At 40.4% G+C, this 25,785-nt stretch overlaps 1 protein-coding gene across 4 annotated transcripts in view; it reads right to left on the bottom strand.

Moving 5' to 3' along the window:
- Nucleotides 1-451: 451 nt before the first annotated feature.
- Yaf2 (YY1 associated factor 2) overlaps nt 452-25,785 on the bottom strand; it is a 94,452-nt gene continuing 69,118 nt past the window's right edge. For 3 of the 4 annotated variants that reach the window (XR_001231511.1, XR_001231510.1, XR_001231508.1), the window contains one exon: nt 3,099-3,171. Coding sequence is in view for 1 of the 4 variants with exons in the window: in XM_005406575.2 (XP_005406632.1) it covers nt 2,006-2,243; nt 3,019-3,171 (391 nt within the window). In the remaining 3 variants the exon portion in view is untranslated. Of the gene's footprint in view, nt 2,244-3,018; nt 3,172-25,785 lie in introns of those variants that run through there. The other variant, XM_005406575.2, reaches the window with a different exon arrangement.

Below are 25,785 nucleotides of genomic sequence, written 5' to 3' on the forward strand. Positions count from 1 at the left end.
GAATGGAACATAATAAAAAATTTCAACTTCAAATTCCTGTTCCTTGAATTTTTCTAGGTAACACATATGAACCTCATGCAAAAATCCAAACCCTTGCCATCTTCGCAATGACTGGGTTAGTCTCCGTGCTGCCTGCACAGGACGATAAGCACGTCCTAGTCAGGTAAAATTCCACCCTCTGTCAATATTTTTCTCGCTTGTAGTTCACTTAAAATACATCCTGAAAGTATCTGATCATCACAAATTTTGACTAAGTATTAGAATGTTTTTCTATTACAATTATTTTCAATTTGTAGGATCCCCAAAAATGAATATATGAAACATTTGAAATGGGAAAAACTAAGGCTAAGACAAAATAGCCTGTTTTAAAAGAACATAACCAGTTAGTTAGTATTCCACTGAAAGCATCTTAAACACAAATTTTCATTTTTCATTTAACAACACTAAAGAATGAGGTATATGAATGTTTTAATCACAGATTTTTACTATATGCAATTAACTGTATTTCACAACTAGCATCTTACAAAAGACGGTACCATTTTGTCTGTAGAAAGTACTGAAATTAAACAGAAAATTACATTACCACGAGAAACCACTAAATTTCACAACTGTCAGGGTCTACAGTTTTTTTCTTCAAATGTTAGCAAGTTATCTTTTCTGTGATATTTTGTATCCAAGCTATGTTTTTAAGTTGATTTACATTTTAGGAGTCTCCACAGATGGATATATATTCAGCAAATGATTACAGAAAGCAAGAGACCATAGAAGAATTTAAAAAGTATTGTGTGGTTTCGAAGCTGGGATTTTTAAATACAACACAAAACATTTTATTAGTTGTAAACAAAAATGCAAAATCTATAGTCATAAAAATATTTTATTGGTAACTGTACATAATAGTGAGTGGGGCTGTAAATACGTTTTTATTTCAGAATATTAATAAATGCATAAATTGGCAGTTGTGTCTGCAAATAGGGAACTATGATTTTCATAAGAATTGCTGTTTAATATGAAGCCAATTAAATTAATGTAGGTTTAGTTACTTCCCAGTTCTGTGCAACAGTTCCATTTCTGTATTAACTGGATTCAAACATCTATGACCCTGGATAAGTTTGGGACAAGAAAACAGTGATAAAACTATCATTAAATTAAAGCTTTTCCAAACTTGCAGCTTTTATAATATGGCAAATTTCTTTTTTTTTTTCTTTTTTTTGCCAAACGCTTATAATTATCTGAATTTTAATGTTTTATATAATACAGAAAATAACCAGTGTTCAATGACAATAGCACTAAACCTGAATTATAAAGCTAAATAATCAATGCTTTGTTCACCAGTCTGCTAACAAACATTACAATAAATGAATGTTTTGAAAAATAAGCAAACTAACAAAAACACCTTCAAAAATGGCTAAAACCAGAAACATAATTCAGAACAATAATTTAGTAAAACATGTCAAAAACATTGGCAAAGTTCATACAAATTCTTTAATAACAACTTTCCTATTTAACCACACCAAGTACCAGCAGGTGTATTTAAGAGGATAACCATTAAGAAATCCTGTTGCAGCAATAGTTGATTAAGTTGATCTCTGACTTGTATACATATAACTATTTGTTTCACAATTCTCAAATAATACATATTTAGGCAGCTTGCAATATGTTATAAAAAATTTAAACTTATTACATGCCAATAGTAGAGAATTCAAGAATTATGTGTTAGAATTCACTAAACTAAAAGTGAAAATAGACTTACCAATAACACTGCATATGAATAATTCAACCACATTTTCATGACACCTAACTACAGAGACCAAAATGTTTAGTCTGGAAATGTTTTCTAGGCATAGACTGCAATAAAATCCAACAAACGTTGACCAATTTTAATTTTATGGAGAACTCAAATTATGGGTTGTGCACAAATGTGTGTCAGGAAAATGTGGTACTTCTTGGCATAATCTGTGTGTCTGCATGGTAGGACAGAAGGGACTAAGAAACGGGGAAATAAACTTTAATGCGATTCTCCATTCAGTGATGAGGCTTCTCCTCTGGGCGAAGACGACCGGGACACTCCCCTCTCTGTGTTGTCAGAGCTGGAGCTGCTCTGACTGTGCTGATCTGCGGAGGCAGCACTAGATGCAGGTGGTGACCTTGTTTTCTCCTTAAAGTCTGTGATAATGACTGTTAGATCTCCAACGGTAACTTCCAAATGCTGAGCACTACTCCGATCCACATTTTTCAATCTCGGCCTAAACACAAAAAATGATGAATTTTTTAAAACTAGCTTTTTCCTCTATCAAATTTATGACCATATACTAAATAATGAATAAGGCAAGGGCGACAAAACGAATGCATTTATGTTTAAAGTTATCCATGTGTAACTAGTCACACAAGTATCATTCAATGTTTCAGATCACGAGCATTAATCAAACCAATCATTCGTGAACAATCAACTGGACAAAAAAACTGCTGACAGTCTGGAAGCAGTGGTCTCTTAATTGTGCTTTAAATTTATTTTACAATTTGTAGGCAGCTTAGTAATCTTATCACGATAGATTTAGGACAACGAAGAGTTGCTAAGAGAGGAAGCCGATGAACACTGACGGTGAGCTGTGCGCAAGGCCGTACTCCACTGACAGACTTTCCAAGACTGTCACGACTGCGCTACCGGACCTGTGACCGTTCTGACTGGTCAAAGCCCCAGCAAATATCCAGGCAGTTTCAATGCCGCTGTTCTAGCTTTCAAACAGCCCTTCTATACGCAGGGAAAAAAGAACAAGCAATGTCCTCTAAAAACCTAGTAAAAAGAAAAAAAAAAAAAATCCTGACAGGCTCATACCTGTGACCACTGTGTTTGCTTTCCAATACACCTCCCAAAATCAGAAGCTTCCACAACACTTTAGAATGAAGGAGATAAATCTTTGACTCTCCTGTTATGTGCATGAGTGTATCGATGTTAAGAAAAGAATATTAAATGGTTAATTTTATCATTTCAAAAATACCATAAACACTCTTCAAATTTACCTGGTTTTCTTATGACTGTTCTTTTTGCTAGTTGCTTCCTTTTCACTTTTTTCTTTTTCTACTTTATCTTTTTTCTCTTTCTTTGACTGAGTAGGGGGCACAAACTGCGGAGTAACCTGCTGTGCGACCAGCTGGGAGACGGGTCGAGGCTTCCTGTGTGCACGTTAAAGAGAAAGGTTTTAAATTTTAACTGAAGGTAACATGTTTTTTATAACAGTATCTCATGTTTTGAGAGTATATATTGTGATGATTTTCAAATATAAAATTCTTCATATGTAAGACATAAATTATTACCTTTCCTGTTAAAAATAAAACAAGCTATTATAACAGTTAAAATTTATGGTCCAAGATACCTGGTCCAACCATTAGACTGTAACAGTAAATACGTCAACATGAGACATTATTTAAAATATACATCAAAGAAAATACTCATAGGAAGGCATGCATACAAATAAATATGAGTTCAAAAACCTAAACTGGAAAATTTGCACTGGCGTAACTATCTATCTGCTTGGTGCTGAGGCCTGAGCCCAGGGCCTTGCACAGGCAAAGCATGCGCTTCCCCACTAAGCCATACCCCAGACCCTGGAGTGACATTTCAACTTACCCTTGCCCTTCAGAGAAGGACACAGCTGTGACAATGGCTACTTGTTCTTTCCTTTAGAACCTTTAATTTAATCACTTAATACTTACTGAATGTAAAAATGTCTTATTCCTTATTACTCAAATTCTTGAAATCTCTTGTCTCTAGACACAATCTCCCTATGCTTTTCTCTGGAGGCGGGGATACTAGGCATTGAACCCAAGGCCTTCACACTGACCAGACTGGGTATCTCTACGTTGTGCTTTAACTTAGATTTCTGCTGCTGTCTCCTAGAGTGCTGCAGTGACAGGCACGCACCACATGACCAGCTGCCACTAAGCATTTTCACCCTTGGCAATTTGCTCAGTCCTTTGAATTGACTACTTACTCATTTAAGAAGAATGTATTAAGAACCTACTGCAGGGTTCATAGCGGAGCATCTTAAACGCTGGCTGGTCTCACCTTTCAGTGCTGGTATAAGCTATCATCTATTAGCCACGGGTTAAAGATGCCTTCAGCATTATAAAAGAACTTGGACAACAGAGGGCAAGATTCAAAGTTAACAGTCTCTTAAATTCTTAAAAAAAGAAAGAAAGGGGATTGAAGGTCAGGGAGAGAAGACAAAGAAGAAAAGAAGAATAAGATAAAATTTACTTTTAATATATGGTATATTCACAATGGTAAGCTTGTTGTCCAGAAAATCTTTACCATATTTTGGACAGTAGAGTTAAAAAAACATCTTTTGTTGCTGTTTTGCTCCTCTGTATCACAATAAAACAGAAAAAATAACAAAAAATTGCACAATCTAATATTCAAAGTTGCAAGGCTGGGAAAAAACAAGCAACAGTATGTAAACTGGATTTCAGGAAATGGATCGTGAGTCTTGTTCAGAGGCTGCACAGTGTGAAGGCCTGGGAGGACACACAAGGCAGAGTCCATGCATAATCTGAAAAGGACTGACAGCGACCAGGGTTAGAGATTCAGACAGAGTTACACAGTAACAGTGATTTTGAGAGGGCGGCAATTAACGGCCGACTCGTGGAAATGAGCTGTTGGAGATTTAGGGCAGTGCTCCTCAAGTTTAGCATGCAGTCAGATCTCCCGGAAGGCTTGTTCAGCTGGCGAAGTCCTCCCTGAGAGTTTCTAACTCAGCAGCCCTTGGCGGTCCTCAAGAACTGCTCTTGCTAAGGACGTTCCAAGTTATGCTGAGGTCAAGGGCCATACTGAAAAGCAGCCCGAGGGAGGGGAATATATTTGGCAAATACGGGTACTACTGCACGTGAAGTCTGAGATGGAGCGCAGGGAACAGCAGAGAAATGGGGGGTGGGGCAGAGAAGCTGACAGGAAGCCTCCCTGACAGCAGACTCCTGAAATCCCGGCGCTCTACAAGGCTGCGGCAGCAGGACTGCAAGTCTGTGCCCAGCCATGGCAACCAATCAATTTACCAGGACCTTGTCTCGAAAAATTTTAAAAGAGCTGGGGATACAGCTCAGTTTAAAAGCCCTACAGTCAATCCTCAGTACTGCGGGGTGGGAGGCGGGTGAATAGAGCAGGTAAAATACCAAGAAAAGAAAAAAAAAATTAAATTAAAATTAAATGCCTGAAATAGAGAAGTAGCAGTGGAGTTAAAACAGGCTAAAGCCAGGCATGGCAGCGCACCCCTGTAATCCCAGCACTTGGAAGGCTGAGGCAGGAGGATCACTGCAAGTTCAAGGCCGGCCTGGGCTACACAGCGAATTCAAGGCCAGCCTGAACTGCATGGCAAGACCTTGTCTTCAAAAAATTACAATAAAATAAAAAATAACCAGGCAGGCTAGAGAACCAGAATAAAGGGAACATGGTGACTGAATAGATGTATCTTCCCCACTTCTCAACCAGTGAATACTTCTTTGACAAAACATTCCTTGCCTCATGTAGCTAACACTCTCTGGATAGACATTATGGTCTGTCCCCCAAATTCTTACGCTGACAGAATAGGACAGAATCAGGAATGTGGGTGAGGATGTGATCCTCGCGCGGGATGTGTATCCTTATCGAAGACCCCACAGCTGCCTTGCAGCATCCACCCGTGAGCACACAGCACGAGGGCACCAGCTACGAGCCACGAAACGAGCCCTTGCCACGCTCCGTCCGCCAGCACCTCCATCAGAGACTTCCAAGCCTCCCTAGCTGGGAGAAATAAAAGTTTTGTTTTGCATAAGCCACTCTGTCTATGGTGTTTTGTTATAGTAACTCAAGGAGACTAAGATGAGATCAAAGACAAAACAAAACACACAGATTTCGGGTGCGCGGGGGCAGCAGTGGAGATGAAGGATTGAGCCCAGGGACTCTGCCCCAAACCATACTCTCGCCCTTCAAAAACGCTTTGGCAGCAGGGTCTCACGGAGTGGTTCAGGCTGGTTTTGAGCCTGTAGGTCCTTCTGCCTCCACCTCCCAAACAGCTGCAATTACAGGCATATTCCACCGCTCCGGCTTCAACACAAAATACTAGGTGTTGGAAAGTGCTAGACAGGAAAATTAAGTAAAGAACATAGGGAGTGTGATGGAGGGAGCTGCAATGTCAACTCTACTGTCCCCCCTTCCTACGCAAGGGGAGGGTCAGCTTAGCACACGGCAGCACTGCGCAGCAACCCTGCAGCACTGAACTGAAGAAACAGCAGACCCCGAGGCTGCTTTGTTGGAGAGTGAGTCGTAAAATGTAACCTTCAATGAGAGAGAAATACCTGTTACTGTTAATTTTTGTTTGCTTGTTTATTCACAGACAGGTCCTCACTATATAGTCCAAGCTGGCCTTGAACTTACCATGTAGCCCAAGCGGTCCTTGAGCTCACAGTCCTCCTACTTCTGCTTCCCAAGTCCTGGCCTACAGGCATGCTTGTTTTAATTTTTAACAACACACAGAGCTTGTATGTATTATGTGGCACAGTGTGGCGCTTCCATACATGTACACAATACATAATGATCAGATCAGGGTCACTGCGGCGTTTATCACCTCGAACGCGTATCACTAAGAATAGGGGTACAAAGCTGGGCCACTGGCACACACCTGTATTCCAGGCTACATGGAGTCTAAGGCAGAATGAGCACAAGTTCAAGAACAACCTGGGCAACATAGTGAGAACCTGTCTCAAAAAAATAAAAAGCACTGGGAATGTAGTTTAATGGTACAGCACCTGCCTAGCATGCGTGAGGCCCTGGATTCAACCTTCAGGACTGCCCGCCCGCCACCGCCGCCAAAAACGGGAAAAGAGAAAGGGGCACTCCCACTAAGCTTACGCGATCGCCACTTACTCCACAGCAGTAATCAAGCAGTAAAAAATAAAAGCAACAAGAACTTAACTTCTTTTTCGGTTATGTCAGAATATGACAAGAGGAAGAGCACTCAGAAGTGTAGCAAGGGTGAGAAAGACTTACTTAGGCTACTGCCTAGTGAACAGTGAGTCATTTAAAAGTCAGTCACTCGAGGTACAAGAGGCACCTGAGAAGCTGTCACTACCTTGTCTCACGAGGTATTACAGATTTCCAAGTCTTTTCATAATATTATGACTTTGTCAGTTTCATTTACTGCACTTTGTGTTGTGACTTCTTCCACCTCAAAATTTAATGCAAAATCAATGTACAAAATGCTACCGAATTAAAATAAAACTGAAAACAGTACAATAAATTTGCGTTGTTTTGAACTTCAGAGTGGAAATCTTGAAATTCCTAGCAGTCAATAAACTGGAGATATTACTGCTATTATTACTAAGACGTTTACAATTTATTTACATTCACTTTAGTACTGCCAAAGTAATAGTTTTCTAGGTTTCTCTACCTTCACAAATGGCCTCACTCTGTACCAGTATGACTTTCAGCAATTTCTTATGCTCTAGTCAGGTGCAGGGTATTTTTATGACATGACCAACCGCTCCCTCACCCTCTAGCATGAGGCTCCAAGTTGGTACCCCTCCGCTACCCAGTAACTGTTCCTCAGCGTCCCACTCACACTTTCATTAAAGAAGGGGATAATCTCAATTCCTCAATTCACAAATCTTACAACTGCTATATGGTCTTTTTCATTTTTAACAGATCTGAACTCTCCACAATCTCCCTAGAATCATTTTTAAGTGAGTTATGAATGCACAATTCTTCTAAAGTGCTATACTCTTCCTGGTAAGAATAAAATATTCTATGAATGTATTTTCTCCCCCTAGGAGGCAAAACCCACATAGGAAGAACAATTAGTGACCAGGGGAGACAAGCTACAAGACTGCCACATCAAACTTGAAGTAATAGCTGTTAAGTATTTATACTGTGGTGCAATCAGAATGAACTGGAATAGGATTTAAGCAGTGAATCTAATGGCAGCTCAAAAGAATACTGTATGTTACTGTGTGTGTGTGTGTGTGTGTGTGTGTGTGTGTTTTGTTTTTTGGTACTGGGAATTGAACTCAGGACCTTGCTCTTGCCAGGCAGGCGCTTGTGCCACTGAGCTATATCCCCGGCCAGAGACTTGTGATCTGATGAGCAATTATGTCATCTCTGTACCTAGTTTTGCTTCTTGTTGATTTTGTTATTTTAAATCATCAATAAATTTTGCGTGTGGTCTTTTATTGCTTTTGCCTTAAAATGTTTTTTTTCCTGTTCCTGCATAATATCTTTTTCACTTTTTATCCTAGGCTTCCCTAAATGTGTACTACACAACTATTCTTTTCTTATTTTAATGAAGGTTAATTTATTTTCACTTAAAGATTGTGACTTTGTTCATCAATTTTAGGATTACCTAATCTGGTTCAACATTGGCAGAAAGAAGTAAAAGTGTGTGTGTATCTTAGTTATTGAAGTAAAGTCCTTTGCTGCCCTATAGTAGGGGTGGATAAACTTTGAAAAGCTCTCACGGGTGCTAGTTCCTAGGAAAATGAACTCCTCTACACGTTACAGAATGATGCAACCATACACTGCTCTATTAAAGGAGAACCTTGTTCCAGCTGATGGGAAAAGTCTGGAGGACAGGAAGAAATTTTTGAGATGGAAATAGCTCAGAAAATAAAAGGGTACTGATTAGAAAGTATACCTTTTATGTGCTGAGATTTATCACTCATGGTTTACCAGTACACCCTTAGCAATCTCAAAGGCTCTATGACAAAGGTCATCTAGTTAGAAAATAAGTGCTAACTAGCTTTGGCCCGACTGCTTCAGTGACTTAAGTCATGGTTACATTATAACTTGTGAAATAAGATGTTTACAGCTTTGGGGGGCCCCATGTGCCTTTCTGATATATCCCAAGCAGACTGCCTGAAGTGTGGCTGTAAGGTGAGAAAAACAGAAGAGTTCAGTTATCTACTATACATCAGGCTAAAATACTTTTAGGAGCTGCCTAACCTTCCGAGAGAGTAGAAGGCTGATTTGAGACATGCAATTTCTAACCATGTTTGTTGTGCACTACACCTCTGCCAAACAAAATACACTAAACATTGTAATCACGTCTCGCACTTGATCAACCGCATCACTTGATCAACAGCTTTGTCATGTTGGGTACATAACCAGATAAATAGATGGGAAGAATATAAAATGACCGATTCTTTTCTAAAAAGAAGGCAGCATTAGTCATAGTTCAGAGGGCAGTAATCTACTTAACAACACTAACATACATGGCAAATTGAAGTAATGTAACACATCTCAATGAGTAAAAATGGCTGGATGAGACCTGAATTTATCACAAACCTCTCGTGATACAATGTCAACAAAAGCTGCAAAGTCTGATCAATCAAACTCTCAGAAGCCACCTGTGTGATGAATTTCTTGTAAACTTGTAAATATCAGGTACTAGGTAAGGTATGAGATTAATCATGAATAAGACGAATAAAAGCCTGTCCTGGTGCAATTTAGTTAGCAGATGAGACGGAAACAACGCAAAAGCAAACTACAGAAGAGTAAATTTTGTGAAAGGCACATAAATCTGTGTGCTGCCATTACACAGGACTTAGAGACAGAAATGGAAGAATTTTTGTTCTTCAACTATTAACTATCATTACACCAAGAAGAAATAGCCATCACTAGAGATCTTTAAAGAGTTTTATATTTTTAAGACATTTTATGAAGACTAAGGGAACAATGAAATAACTGTGAGTTTTATTAAGACTTTAAAATAACTTGGCTTTGGCCAAGTTCTTAAGTGGCTGATAACTTTTCATTGGCCACTAGTATCTGCATGAGATGGTTCTGTGACATTTTCACAGACATTTGAAGGGTATCAAAATCCACCCTAGGACTCAAGAGGCTGAGGCAGGAGGATTGCTGTGAGTTTGAGACAGCCTGGGCTGCAGGGTGAGTTTAAAGTCAGCCTGAACTATATAGTGTGACCCTGCCTCAGAAAAAAAAAAAAAAAACAAGCCAGGCGTGGTGGTGCACACCTATAATCCCAGCATTCATGAGGCAGAGGCAGGAGGATTGCTGTGAGTTTGAGGCCTACAGAGCAAAGGCTACAGAGCAAGACCCTGTCTCAAAAAACAAAGACAAACAAAAATGACACACAAAATCCAAAATGCTCAAGTCTCATAAAATGGCATATAATCTGTGATATATCCTCTTGTACACTTTAAATCATCTCTAGTTATTCAATACCTAATAAAATTTCAATATAGTTGCTACACTGCATTGTTTAGGAAATAATAAAAAATACAAAGAAGTCTATGGGTGCTCAGTATAAAAGCAATTAATTATTTCCCCTCAAAAATGGACCTGTGACTGGTGTAATCTACGGATGGAGAAGAGCACCTGGATATGAAAGGTGGACTGCACAGCTCTCAAGTGGCCAAAGTTTCTGTTTATTTGTTCCACGGTGACAGGGACTGAACCTAGCACCTCATATATGCAGAGACACACACCATCACTGAACTATACATTCCTGACACTAAAGCTTTTTAGTTTTTGTTTTGTTTACTGTTTCCCAAAAGTAACTAATTCATCAGCTGGAACATACCCATCTTGTACATGCTGATTTCCAATTTCAAATACTACAGCAGTAACAGATTTTACTTTATCTTTACTTTCTCCCTTTCCTGCAGGTGCATCATGACTTCCCTTTTGAAAACTTTGACAGCTCATATGTTTTTGAAGAGAAGAAAATTATGTTGTTTTGTTTTGTGACAAAGTCTTGCTATGTAGCCCAGGCTGGCCTTGAACTCACAGCAACCCGCCTGCCTCGGCCTTCCAAGTATTGGGATTACAGGTGTGTGCCACCATGCCTGCTGACATCAGTTGAGTTGGAGAAGAACTGACCCATTTAAAGACTCGTAGTCTGAGGCCTCCCTCACACGGCTGATTTCAGCATCATCACAATCTCAGGCCCTATGCTCCATCTCTTTGCAATCAAATCCTGATTCACCTGTAATGGAAACAGCTATTTTTGTCAGTTTTCTTCCTTATGGGCAGATAATGAAAAATTGTGAATTCTCCAATGGTTGAATAAAGCTACAAGGTGAAAAGACGAAAGACAGCAAAACTGGTGTCCTTACATTTCTTTTATACTCTCCTGAAAGATGATACAATAGCATGAGCTATTTCTGGATGAATCCATTATCTTTGTTTTTGTATTATTTTGGTCTCTTTTTTAAATATAGTTAGGAATAACTGGTCAGTAAAGATAAAATAATTCCTAGGATGAAGAAATGACAAACCATTCTAAGGAAAGGAAAAATAAAATCACTAAGATCTCATATATTATATATACTTGATATTAAAAGGCCTAAAAATTCATATGGTAATTATTTTTTTAAAAAGCAAATTTTTCCTTGTTCCTAGTGCATTCACCAAAAAGTTGTAAAATGTGCCTAGTTTACCAGAAACAACAATTTCATACCGTACTTGCCATTCAAGTTGACGTCTCTGGCTTGCAGGAAGGAGGACGAGATGGAAGGTGATTACTGTGTGAAAGGAGAGTCCCCCTCCACAAGAACATCGGGACTCTGGCTCTCTGTGTCCTTTCTGTCTTTGGCAGAGTCTGTCGCCCACGAGGACCTGCTTCTGGCTCACTAGTTCTCAACCTTTTCAGAACTAAAACTGGTCTAAGGTTGTTTCTGTCCTCTGTCTAACACTGTTCTGCAGTATGACACAACGGTGTCAATAACAAGTGAATGCAACGATTGGCTTTTTCTCTGTTTGGATGGGTCTTCTCTACAAATGTTTGTAGCTCTGCCATTTTTTCAGAACTTCCTTTAGGTCAGAAGAAGAATTTTGCTGCACTGACTGCTGGTACTCCCCTCATCTTCAGAAAGTTCCTCACAGGCCATTCTCTGCAGCCAGAAGTTGCTGAAGTTCCTCTGAATGTTCCTCCACCAGCCCCTCAGCATCACCACTGTCTACTTGCAAGCCTATGGACTCTGCCATATGACAACGTCATCAACTACAGGGTCAACTGAAGCCTCAGGCTCCTCTACAAAGCCTTCAAAGGTCACACTTCCTTCCAGGGAGATCCCAGTGTCTTAGAGACATTGGCCCAAGATTTCTCAATGAACCCCACACAGGAAAGGACGTTGTAATATTCCTTCCAGAACTCTTTAAGTGTTAAATCTGTATCTGAGACCACGTGGAAGCACCTCACGAACAGCTCCTTGGTGTGTAGCTTCTTCAAGTCAGCTGTGACCTGCTGGTCCATAGGCTGCAGGAGAGGAGCTGTACTAGCTGGGAGGAACTCAGCTGAGAGCCATGGGAATTCTTCAGCCAATTCTCCCAAATCTCGCAGGTGAGCAAGAGCACTGTCCATGAGGAGGAGAGCCTACAGTGGTAAACCTTCGTCCTCTAGATAGTTCTTAACCAAGGCATAGAAAGCTTCCTGGACCCACTCAAGAGAAAATACTCTTGTCACCCTGGCTTTTGCCCTGGATCTTCACATGACCCCTAGCCTGTTCTTCATAACTTCATGCTTTCTGCACACTCGAGGGGTCTCTGATAAATGAAGAGAGGCTTTACCTTGAGGTCACCACTCCCATTGGCACATAGCAATAAGGTTAGCCTGTCCTTCACAGGCTTGTGGCCTGGCATTTTCTTCTCTTCCTGGGTAATGTGTGTTCTCCTGGGCACTTTCTTCCAGAAAAGGCCAATTTCATCACAGTTGAAAACTTGATGAGAACAAAAACCATTTCTCTGTGTCATTGTTTTGAAATGGTGTGTGCAATTTTCAGCAGCTGTTTTACCAGCACTGGCTGCTTCACCATGCCTAGTTACATGATGATCCACAGTTCTCACTTTAAAATTGTGAAACCACCCCTTACTGGTACAAAATGTTTCATCATTGTCACTCAATGATGGATTATCCTTTAGGAGATCTCCATTTATAGCTCTAGCTTTTTCACAAATTATAGACTCGGATAGGCTATAACCTGCCATTTGCCTTTCGTTTATCCACACTAATAACAACCTTTCTACCTCATCAAACACTGTTGATCCTGATTTACTAATCTGAGTAACACTTTTAGCAACATAAGCTCCCTTATGCAGATCTTTTCTCTATGATTGTCAAGATAGCCAGGCGTGGTGGCACATACCTGTAATCCCAGCACTCAGGAGGCTGAGCAGGAGGATCCAGTGAGTTCGAGACCAGCCTTGACTACAAAGTGAGCTCAAGGCCAGCCTGAAGTGCATAGTGAGACCCTGTCTCAAAAAGACAAAAAATAAAAAAGAAAGAAAAAGGAGCTGGGGATATAGCTCAGCGGCACAAGCACCTGCCTGGCAAGCATGAGGTCCCGAGTTCGATTCTTGGTACCAAAAAAAGAGACACAAGGTATTTTGCGCCTGCCTGGCAAGTGCAAGGTCCTGAGTTTGATTTCTGGTACCAAAAAATAATTAATTAATTTAAAAAGATTGTCAAGATGGTGGGTTTTGACATGCTCTACACAACAGTCAGATTGGTCACATGAATGTCACTCTCATATTTCTCCACAGTTTCCTTCTTCTTTTCAATTGTGACTGCTTTCTTTACCTTCTCTTCCTTCCTTAGCTTCTTTGCTAGCTTTTTTGGGGCCATTTTGATAGCAGTAATCGTAGCAATTATATAAAGCACTGGCCGAAATCACATCCACAAACATACACATCTGGGTTCAGACTGATGCTTACAATACGCTTTTCTGGCACCATGAGTCTCTGTACACAACCACACAAGCAGCTGGCACTTGGGCTATAATTCAAGACTTTGGTCATAAGTTAAACCTAAAATTCCGGTTCCAGTCATAACCCAAGTTGTTCATATGTGAGGTCAGACGTAACTTGAGGGTCCACTGTAAGTCTATGGCTTCAAAAACCAAGCAAACCTACGCAAATACTCCTAATGTAATTGTACCTCAAGACTTATGTGTACTCTGGATCAGTACATATACCTGTCTAATTGATGCATCTGCCTGGAAAAAGCACAGGTATCTCAAATTCTACTTATCTAAAGCTTCAGTCATAATTTGCTCCAACAATTCACGATCTTCAAAAGACCATTTTGTAAATTCTTGTCCAAGCAGAAAACTTGGAAAATTTACATTATTCTCCCTCTGTCACCAACTCCAGTAAAAAATAACTAAGATCTACAGTCTACCCAAATTATCTTCAACATCAAAAGCAGGGTTTTTTTTTCCTTCAGTGTTGGGGAGTGAACCCATTCTAGGCAAGTGCTCTACCACAGAGTTACACGCCTAACCTAAGGTTATCTTTCTTTAGAACAAGAAAACAAGGTATGAGAATGTCATTTTCTTTCTTAAAATTCTTAATTATTTGGTATGATACGTTCCTTTCCAGATTTTTCTCTTGCACAGCTGCTAGGAACCCACAATACACGCTGAACTATGAGTCATTTGCCAAATGCACTGCTTTCTTCCCAACATCTTGCCTTCAAGTGGTGTTCTTGGTTACACAGTACATGAGACAATTAAAAATGGTTCACATGCGACATTTTATGTGGTTCTGATGGATAACTAAGTTGTTCACATTATACTGCAATTGTGTGCATGCCTCCAAGCTCCTAAGGGACTGTATCTTTTCATTTCTGAAACGCTGGTACCAAGCTCGAGAGCATGACAGGCAGTCAATGTTTATTGATGAATGTAATATGTAGCCCCTTTTCTCTTCTGAGTCTTGAATCTTTGAATTCTTTATGCTCTCTCAAAATATGCTCATTTATCTCACATATGATGATAACAAAGATTAATATTTGATATCTGTGTCAGTTTCTAGTTTATATTCTGCTTCAGGGAATTAATGTACTCTGTTTTTCCTACATAAAAAACTATTTGTCTGTTATCCTGCCTCTTCCTTAAATTTGGTCCTACAGCTCCACCACTCCAAAGTACTACTATCACTCATTTTCAATAAGAACAAAGACATAACCAGCTGTGGTGGCACGCACCTGTCATCCTAGCACTCAGGAGGTAGAGGCAGAGGATTGTCTGAAATTTGAGACCAGCCTGGAATACAGTCAATTCAAGGCCAGCCTGAACAACAGAGAAAGATCCTATCTCAAAAAAGACTAAAGGCGCGTTCCTGTTATTTTCCCCAATATCAACTCTAAATGGCAGGAAAGTAGGATAATAAAAGTTGTCAGCAGTTCTTTAGTTTTATTTGTAATAGTCTCAAATTTTAGAACAGGTAAATGTCTTAGTTGTATAATTATTTTTTGAAGAATTAATTTAAAAATGAAACCAGCTAAGTGATTTTTTTCAGTCACAAGCAGGAGAGCCAGCATTGGCATAATACTCAGCCCTGGAGACTTCCAGGAAGATGACAGAGTGGTCAGCAGCAGAGAAACAACCTCTCTGAGAGTTGCTGTCCAGACACTGGAAAATAGCAATGCGAGGAAGAAAAGAAGGTGGGAAGGGGGTCCTCTGGACCCAGGAAGGATCTGAGTGAGAACTGAAGCCCACACAGAGAAGGCAGAGAGAATCTTTAATGAAGAAGGGGACTGCCAGTGAACCTTCTCTGAGTCGGGACTTACCGCACGGGAGGAGCGGTTGAAACAGCAGGCACACGATGACTGCCAGCAACACCCAAGGCCTCCAGAGAGACACAGCAGTGGAGGGGAATAGTGGACCTGGAGCACGACACTAGCTGGGGGTGAGTGCTGAGGGCTCAGTTGCCCCAATGGAGACAGTGATTGGCTGGGAGCCATCTTGAAGAGGGGACAATGGAGCTCAAAACTCAGAACTGCAGGGTCCGTCCAGCGGCTCCCACTGCGTTCAAGCTCACAGAAGGTGCACTGACTACTGCAGGCCAAACAGGTTTGGTCTTGGCCAACACTGCCAGAATCCAACCTGAACTTCAGGGGAAATAAAGGGGCAGGCTCACTGAGATTATCCACTACTCCACCAAAAAGTGACTGCTGGCTTGCTGGGAAAAATCAACACAGATCTGAACTCAATCTCCACACACTGCCTACCAGTGACAGCACAGACAAACCTTAAGTGGACGTTTTCATTTTTTCTTTCTCTCTCGTTTGTTTGTTGTGGTTTTGTTTTTGGTTCTATTTCATTGCTTGATCTTGTTTTTATGAGTGTGAATGTGGTTTCTAGCCTCTTTGTGGTTGCTATTCCATTCTTCCTTTTATTTATTCCTTTTCTCTTTCCCTCCTATCTTCTGCACCACTTTCCTAAAGTTAGCATGATCCCCCTTTGTCCTCCAACCCTGCTTCTACTCTTCTTCTATTTTTTCTCTAACCCCTTTTAAAGTTTAACCCCCAAAGGTAAAATTCACATATTAAGGACTTGTGTACTGTATATAATTTTCTGGTTTGTTTTAGATTTTGTTACAGAACCACAAATCTAGTTCATATGGTTAAAGCTGTCAAATTAATGGTTACCTCAGTTTGTCATTTACTAGGCCATGTTAGATGCTATTCTTACTGCCAAATGTACCACTTTAGCCAAGGTGACGATTGTTGTAAGCTGTTCTTCCTGTATTCCAAGACTGAGATTGACTAAGGGTCATAGAAAATACTGTGGAACACTGTCAAAGAACCACAGGGTGGGCCAAACAGGCAGTAACTTCACATCCCCAATAAAAAGAGGTAGGATCTGCAACAGATTCAAGCTTCAACACCAGCTACACCTGGAAGACATTTCCTAAGGAATCTAATACTAGCAATAAAGAAACTCACCATAGGCAATTTACAAGCATAAAGCCAGGAATTACACTTAAAAAAAGAAAGAAAAGAAAATGAGAAGACACAACATGCAACCCCAGATGTCCAGTTCGCCAAAGGTAAACCCAGGGGGCAATGAGGTGGTTCAATCTGAACACCACCTACCTGACCTCTCTGAAGTGGTAACAACAACGCAATTGAATGACGCTCTAGAGAAATAATTTCTCAGATAACTGCCATAATGGAAGCTATGCTTAGTGACTCTACAACATACACAGATTAAAAAACAGAAGCTTAAGAAAATAATGGAAGCCATAAAAACCTAACACAGGAAAGAAATGGAATCCATAAGACAGACTCAAGCAGATATCCAGGAAAATAAAAATTCCACTGAAAGTACTCACAACAGCATGAGCCAATGTGATGACACAATCTCAGATATAGAAGACAGACTTGTGGTTAGCAATCATGAAAGTTTTGGAAAAAGTAGCAAGGAACCATGAGAAATCAATCCAGCAGCTGCTAGACGATGCAAAGAAGAATAACAAGATTGATTGGAGTTACGAAAAAGCAGGAGATAGCACAAATGATATTCAAAACAAAATGTTCATAGATCTCATGGCAGGAAACTTCCATAGCAGGGAAAAAGAATTTGACATACAAATGAGGCATACAGAACTCCAATTAGCCATGATCAAAAAAAATCTGTGGCCAGGCATAACAGAGTCAAGATTCCAGAAATTCAATACAAAAACAGAATCTTAAAAGCTCTTAGGTAAAAGAAATAAATCACCTATAAAGGAAAGCCCATCAGAATCACAGCTGACTTCTTAGAACAAACCCTCAACTCAAGGACAGCTTGGAGTAAAATATTTCAGGCTCTAAAGAAAAACAACCTCCAACCAAGATTGATGTACCCCACAAAACTATCTTTCAAAATTGATGGGTAAATAACACAATTTGATGATAACACTGAGGAAATTTATGACCACCAAACCAGCACTCCAAAATGTTCTGATGTGACATTCCAGAAAGAGATAACAAGGATTACAACTTCATAAACCCCAACAAAAGGAATCCACCAGACAAGGCAAACAAACAAGAGGAGGTAGGGGGAGCCAACCACATGAAAGTAACATGATAAGGATAAGTCAATACGTATCAATTATAACGATCAATGAAATGGTCTCAATGCACCAATCAAAAGACACAAACTGGCAGAATGGATCAAGAAACAAGATCCAAAAATATGCTGCATATGGGGGCTGGGGATTTAGCTCAGCAACACAGTGTCTGCCTGGCAAGTGTGGAAAAAAAAAAAAAAAACAAAAAAACAAAAAAACAAAAATATGCTGCATAGAAGAAACATGTTTAATTAAAAAAGAAATCCACAGACTGAAAGCTAAAGTATGGAAAACAATACTACATGTGACAGAAACCCAGAAAAAACAGGGGTAGCTATTCTATTTGCAGACAAAGTGAATTTCAAGCTAAGACTGGTTAAGACAGACAAATAAGGTCATGACATCCTTGTAAAGGGAACAATCCAAGAGTAAGCGATAACAATCATAAATATAAATGCAACAAGTACTAGTGCACTTCTCAGATGAAGAAATACAAACAGCAAATAAATGTAAGAAAAAATGTTCAACATCACTGGTCATTCAAGAGATGCAAATTGAAACAACACTGAGATTCCACCTCACCCCAGAAAGAATGGCTGTTATCAAGAAATCAACTAATCACAAATGCTGGTGAAGCTGTGAGGATAAAGGAACCTTTCTCGGCCATCAGGGGAGTGTAGGCTGGTGCAACCATTGTGGAAATCAGTATGGGAACTTCTCAAATAACTAGGACTAATGGTTCCATATGACCCAGCCATTCCTCTCCTGGGTATCCTCCCCAAAGAATTACAAGCATCATACCACATTTATGGTGGCACAGTTTGCAATACCCAACTCTTGGAAGCAACCCTTCTGTCATAAAGAAGGACAAGCTCAAGTCATTTCTAGGAAAATGGATGCACCTTGAGTCCATACTCTTAAGTGAAATGTGTCAGACACATGTGTAAATACCACATTGTTTCACTGATGTGAGAAACCTAAAGTGTAAAGAAGGATCAAAATGTATTTTGAAATAAGAGGAAAATGTTCAAATGGGGAGAGGAACTAGAGAGAGGGGAGAGGGAAAGGAAAGAAGGGAAAAGTAAAAACAAAAATGAGAGAAGGGGGAAACATGGAAACAAAGCTTTGTAAATGGGGTGGGGTGGAGGGGTTGACGGCAGGGTGGAGGAATGGGGAAAAATGTTGTATCATGTACATGTACAAATTCTCGTTCATGAATGTGGTCATTATGTGTATCTAAAATGTACCAATAAAATCTAATTTTAAAAATACTCATAGTCCTTTCCTAGTTACAAAAAAAATTGCTATCTGATGGGACTCCAGATATCCGCTGGACACTAACGTTAGACTAACCCTTCTCATGCATTACTCAAAAACAGGATATAATACCCACAGCACTGCACATGCTCACTGTGCTGGTGTCGGGCGTCCCAGTCAGGAGTCTCTGGCATGCTACCTGGGAATCTGTACTTACCAGCAAGTGCTGCTTTTAAATAAACTTTTGAAAACAAGCATTTAGGCTAATTAACACAGCAACCTCTAGCCACATTTATAATGTTAATGTTATTTTTGTTCCTCCAAGGCATGGTGCTTTTTCTCTGTCTGGTTTAGAAGTACAGTACTGAGATGATCCTATTTACACAGTTAAATACAGCAATCGCTCTTATCCGTAGGGGATATGTCCCAGTCTTCAGTGGATGCCTGTACTAAACCATACATACTTATATAAATATACACATCTAACTATGTATCTACCTACCTACCTACCTACCTATCTATCTAGAGTACTTTTTCCTACACAGGTATACCCACGATACAGTTTAATTTATAAGTTAAGCACAGTAAAAGATTAACAATAACAATATTAAAATAGAACAATCAGTGTAACATACTGTAATAAAGGTTAAACATTTTATATAGTAAGTGATTTACCACAGATAACAAACTATACGAAGTGAAAACTACAAGTAAGGGGAATTACTGTACTTAAAACAACGATCTTTTAACTTAAATTTAAATTCACCTTGATCTTGAGAAGCAATTCAATGAAAGTAATTTAGAATATTTAGGAAAAAAAAAATAGAAGAAATTTTGCTATACAGCTTGTTAGGGTTTGTGTCTGGATGTCCCCCCAAAGCCTCATTCAGTCACAGGGCAGGCTTTTAGAGTTTATGACTGATCCACGATCCAGTGCTGGGACTATGGGTATGAGTGCTACATCCACCCTAGGGCGGACAGTTTGCGTATGTAAGGGACAGAAAGGCTATTTGCCTCCACTCCTCCCTTTTGCTTTTACTGCTTTTGCTGTCTTCAGCCACCATGAACTGCTGCCCTCTGCCATGTGCCATTCTGCCTTTGAGCCAGCCAAGTACGGACTAAAAACCTCCACAAACTGTTCAGCTAAATAAACCTTTCCTTCTTTAGTTTTGGGCATCAGGTATTTTGTCTCAGGAATGAGAGAAAAGTGACCAAGACACAGCTATTATAAGCTTGGTATATGAGCATGCCGGGGATATAGCTCAGTGGCATAAGCACCTGCCTGGCAAGTGCAAGGTCCTGAGTTCAATTCTTGGTACCAAAAAGAAAGGGGGAGGGGCAAGCTTGAGCAGATTCTTTAGACAAGAGACATAAAAATTATAAATTATCATGATTTGAAATCTTTTATACCCATGCATCATAGTCTACATGGCAACTAAAATATGATGACAGCAGACCATATATCACCAGCAGATGGGCTAAATCTTTCGCAAATGTACTTTGAGGCATACGTATGCTATGATAGTGAATGGCTCACAAATTTATGTGAACCAACATGAGTCTTGATTTTTCTTCTTAAGACTAGTACAGAGCCAGATGTGATGGCACATAATTATAACTCAAGCCCACTGGGAGGCTGAGGCAGGAAGACTGCAAGTTCAAACTCAACCCAGACAGTTTAGCAACTTAGCAAGGTCCTGCTTCAAAAGTTTTAAGGGCTGGGGGTGTAACTTAAAGCAAATACCCTGGGTTCCATCCCTACTACCAAGAAAACAAAACAAAACACTGAGAGCTACCACATTCTTGATCATACATTTCAAGGAGTGTAAAGAATACAAAACCCCAGAGATAGCATAAATGTCATCCAGAAGTCTGCACAGGATGAACTAATCATATATATGCCCAAGAGAAAGGAGAAGATGGATGTCCGTACAAATACTTGTCCATGACTTCACAGAAGCATTACGTGTAAGTAAAAAAACGGAAGCATCCAAAATGTGCTTAAACAGATACATGGGTAAATCAAATGCGGCATACATTCATAAAATAAAACAGTATTTAGCGATTAAAAGGGATGAACCCGGTACCCCCCCCCAAAAAAAAAAAAAAGAAAAGGGAAGAAGCAGCCAGGTGTGGTGCATATCTAGATCCCAGCTACCCTGGAGACTGAAATAGGAGAATGGAAAGTTTTAGGTCAGCCCGCACAACTTAGTGAGGCTCTGTCTCAAAGTAAAAAATAAAAAGGGCTGGCATACACTTCAGCGGTAAAATGTCTAGCACGAGCAAGTCCCAGGGTTCAATCCCCAGCACTGTCAAGAACAAACAGCATGAGGTACTACTAACAGATGCTGTGAGGTAGTGACCCCGGAAAATACGCTAGGTGAAAGAAGACAGTCACAGAAGGCTATGTATTATATGATTTCATTTATATGACTGTCACAAATAGACAAATCCAAAGAAACAAAAAATGCATTTGTGGTTGGTTTCCTGGGGCTAGCTTACTGAAGAATGGAACGGGTACTAACTGTTAATGCGTATCTCGTTTCTTTTTGGGCACATTACAATATTTTAAAATTAAATTACAGCGATGGTCATATAATCTTGTGAACTAAAATCAATAAACTGCATATTTAAATGAATGGGTAGATCTACAGTATGGGGATTATGTCTCAATAAACTGTTTTTAGAAGGGCATTTGGAGCCCCTTCAACGGAGAGACAGAGAACGTCAGCACAAGCAGCCTACCGAGGATGAAGGAGCACGAAGGGGTGGAGACTGCTCAGGAAAACCCTTGGGTCCGGCAGTAACGCTCCAGCTGGGCTGCGGGCATCTCCCTCTCCCAGCCTCTCTAAGGTACATCTTATCTGAGATTTCATTTGAGATTTTGTGATTGAGAATCAGAAGAAAGTTAAAAAGAAGCTAAAAGAAGCTCTGTTCTGCCGGGTGTGGTGGCGCACGCCTGTAATTCCAGCACTCAGGAGGCTGAGGCAGGAGGATCGTTGTGAGTTCGAGACCAGCCAGGGCTACAAAGGGAGCTCAAGGCCAGCCTGAACTGCATAGCAAGACCCTCTCTCAAACAGACCAAAAACAAAACAAAAAAAAAAAGTTCTGTTTTGTTGTGGGATTTGGTGAGTGTTTGTGAAATGTACTTCGAGGGGCAAACATAGAAGAGGGAAAACAGGAATTTAAAGATTTTGCCAGTGAGACACAGATGTAGGGGTTCCATGGAAGAGCACACACCTGGCATGTCTGAATGCCTTGGCTAGATGCTCAGCACCACCAAAAAACCATTTTTTTTTTTTTTTTGCCATGACTATTTGTCTTTTTTTGACAAACTTGAAAAATATAAAAAAGAATTTGCTACTTTATTTTGAAATTTTTAAGTGAGTTAATTTGCAAAATTATCAACCAGCTTTAGTGGTTTTCCCTCTATACACACTAAAATTTGGTATACAGAACACATTTTTTTTTGAGACAGGGTCTCAATATGTCACTCAAACTCACAGCAATCCTCCTGCCTCAGCCTTCCAAATGCTGGGATTACAGGTGTGCACCACCACCTCTGGTTACAGAAAACATTTATATAACATGTTATTTGTTTTTCATGGCAAAAACTTAGAAATAAAATGTGTGTCAAATATCCTGGCAGCCCTGCAGCACCTCAGAAGAGTCTTGGCTGTCCATATTCCTCAGTAATGCTACTTTCCTTTCATGGCCATTTTCTATTTCCTACAACTGGTAAAAGATTACATTTTACCTATTTTTGTAGCCCCAACATCTACTAGAGCAGATCCTGTATGTATCAGATGCTCAATAAACATCTTGTAATATGGATGATCATTAAAAATACCAGTTAAATATATTAATGTAAATGCAACTGTTAATCATGTGATCACTGATTTGATCAGGTACCAACTTTTAAAGGACTCTGTTTTCCCTTTTTTTGCTTTCTTTTCTTTTTTTTTGAGACAAGGTCTCACTATGTAGTTCAGGCTGGCCTGGAACTCACTATGTAGCCCACCTGGCCTTGAACTCACCGCAATCCTCTTGAACTCACCGCAATCCTCTTGCCTTAGCCTCCTGAGTGCTGGGATTATAGGCATGGGCCACCACCCTCAGCCAGAAATCCATTTCCTTGAAAAATTTTACTTTCATCTTCTTTTTGAGTCATCTGCTTCTTTTTTCATGAAAATGAAACAGCTTAATGTACAAATCTGTTTTTTCATAAAAAGCGATTACTAAAAAAAGCCCTAAGTCATTTTCTCCATCCACAAATAACAAAATAATACCTGCTAATATTACAACTATCTCACTTCTCAGTAAAATTCAAAGAATGAGGTATTTGTTTCATCGTTTTTCCAACAGAATTATTATGCTAACAAAATATTACAAAAATTCTCAATATAAAAAAACTCCGTAATTTCTCTTGAAGTCAAGATACGGATCTGAGTCTGTGTGAGCTGCCTGGTATTCATTCTCACCCCGCAGTAATCTCTGAGGCGTGGCTGAGGAATGCAGTCTGAAAACTGCCAGCCCAGCTATCCACACTAAGCAGCTAAATTTATCCCTCAGGGTCAACGTACCCTTCCTTCTTGTCACTTGCCTAGGTGTATTTATAGAATGCGAAGAGGAATATCCTTCACCATTTCAAGAATCTACACTGAAATACTTAGCAGGTCTTATATTTAATTTTCAACACTCCTGCAGAAGGCCAGAACACAATTTTCCCTAAACTCCTCAGAGATGGTGGCAGAGAACACTTGATTCTTTAGCAAATACTAAAGTAGTCTTTGGTAAGCACCGACAAAATATACTACTTGCACCAGTTTTATAAAAGCTAGGTTGGCGTGCTGAGCAGCTAATTTTCTAAAAAAATCTCTCACTCTTTAAATAGCACTACGGTTTGGCATTAGCTTTTCACTTAATTTGAAAGACTGAGGACAATCTTCAGAGCGGTGATGATCACCTTCGATTTTCCCTCCTTTTAGCCAAATACACATTAAGTCCTTTATTCCCGTTCCGTGCTCCCGGAACTGTTCCTCCTCATCGGTCCCACTAACATTACGCTATCACAACCCGACTGCAGCCTTCTCTTACCTGACCCTTCTCCCCTCCAGTCCAAGATGCCTCTTCCTTGTATCAGTGTACTGAAGCACTCACTATGTTCCCATCACTGTGCTTTTTTTTGAGAGAGATCTTGCTATGTAGCCCAGGCTGGCCTCAAGCTCACAGCAATCCTCCTGCCTCAGCCTCCCAAGCACGGGAATGACAGGTGTGCGCTACCATGCCCAGCTCCAGGCACTGTGCTGAGCACCAGTAACAGAGCTCTAAATAAAACTTGCCGTTTTCTCCAGGGGTACCCATGATTCCCACTTCACAAAGGAAAGCCACTCCACTCAGGTGTCTACAACCCCCTACTTAGGCCTGTGTGTCCTGACATCACTCTCTAGTCCTGTCTAAGCCACGCTGCTCTCTGCCCGCCAGCTCACTTCTCCGAGACAACACTCCTGTCACCGGCCTGCTTCCTTCTCCACCTACAACCCCTAAGCACACAATTCCAGCAAGGAAGAGCAACTGGGACAGTTCTCCCCACCCTGGCCCTCCCCTTTTCCGGCCCGGCGCCTGGCTCCATTCCCACTGCAGGCCTCAAGCGCTCTCACAGGCTCACGTCAGTCACAGCGCTGGGTCCTTCCCCTCCCACCAACACCAGCAGCCACTTCCATCAGATGGAGTAATTCGGTGCCGTCTTCCTCTTCGTCTTGTGAATGTGCACTGAGTTGAATGCATCACGCCTTCCCTTTCTGAAAACGTCTTTCACCTAACTTCCAGGACACCACACTCTTTTTTTTTTTCCTCACCCACTACTCAGCTAGCCTGACCCCTTACTCCCGTCTTCCCAGGCTCTAAACCCCGGAGCCCCGTCTGTCTGCAGATCCTCCTCACACGCTGACCCTCGGCCCGCTGCTACTCAGGGCATTCCCCGCCCAGAGCATCACACAGGCAGCCTGTTAGAAAGGCAAGTTCTGGGGCCTCTCCCCGGAGCTGCAGTCACTCGCACGCATGCCGCAGTCTCTGCTGTAAGAATTATCTGTACAATGGTTCTCAACTCTGGCTTCACATTCACTGCAATGCTTTTTAAAAATACCTAAGCCTGGAAAACAAAAGTCAAATGTGCTAAATGTTCTAAGATTTGCAAAAATAGCAAGTTAAGAAAAAAAGCCAGTGTGGTGTGAACGCCTATAATCCCAACACTCAGGACTGTGAGTTTGACGCCAGCCTACGACACAAAAGCAAACTCAAGAACAGCCTACACTACCCAGTGACAGCCCATCTCAAATAAATAAAATGAAACGTGACAAATTAAAATAATCATTTTAATACGAAAGTAGTCTCTGAAGAATCTTTTTCCTTCTTTTTTTTTTTTTGCAGTTCTGACAATTAAACTCAGGGCCTCCACCATAACAGGAATAAGCTACCTTCTTTTTTCATTTTTAACACAGGGTCTTATTAAATTGTCCAGGCTAGCCTGGAATTTACAATCCTATTTTAGCCTCCCAAGGACCTGGGATTTCAGGCTCTGAATAAGAATGTTATCTATGCATAAAAGCTTTCCTCAAAGTTTGGGATGTAGCTCATTGGCAGAGCAACTGCTTAGCATGCACAAGGCCTAAATTCAATTCCTAGGAGATACAGATATAGATATAGATATA

The sequence above is a fragment of the Chinchilla lanigera genome, unplaced genomic scaffold (assembly GCF_000276665.1).
Source record: "Chinchilla lanigera isolate Chin_1 unplaced genomic scaffold, ChiLan1.0 scaffold00099, whole genome shotgun sequence".
Taxonomy (NCBI): domain Eukaryota; kingdom Metazoa; phylum Chordata; class Mammalia; order Rodentia; family Chinchillidae; genus Chinchilla; species Chinchilla lanigera.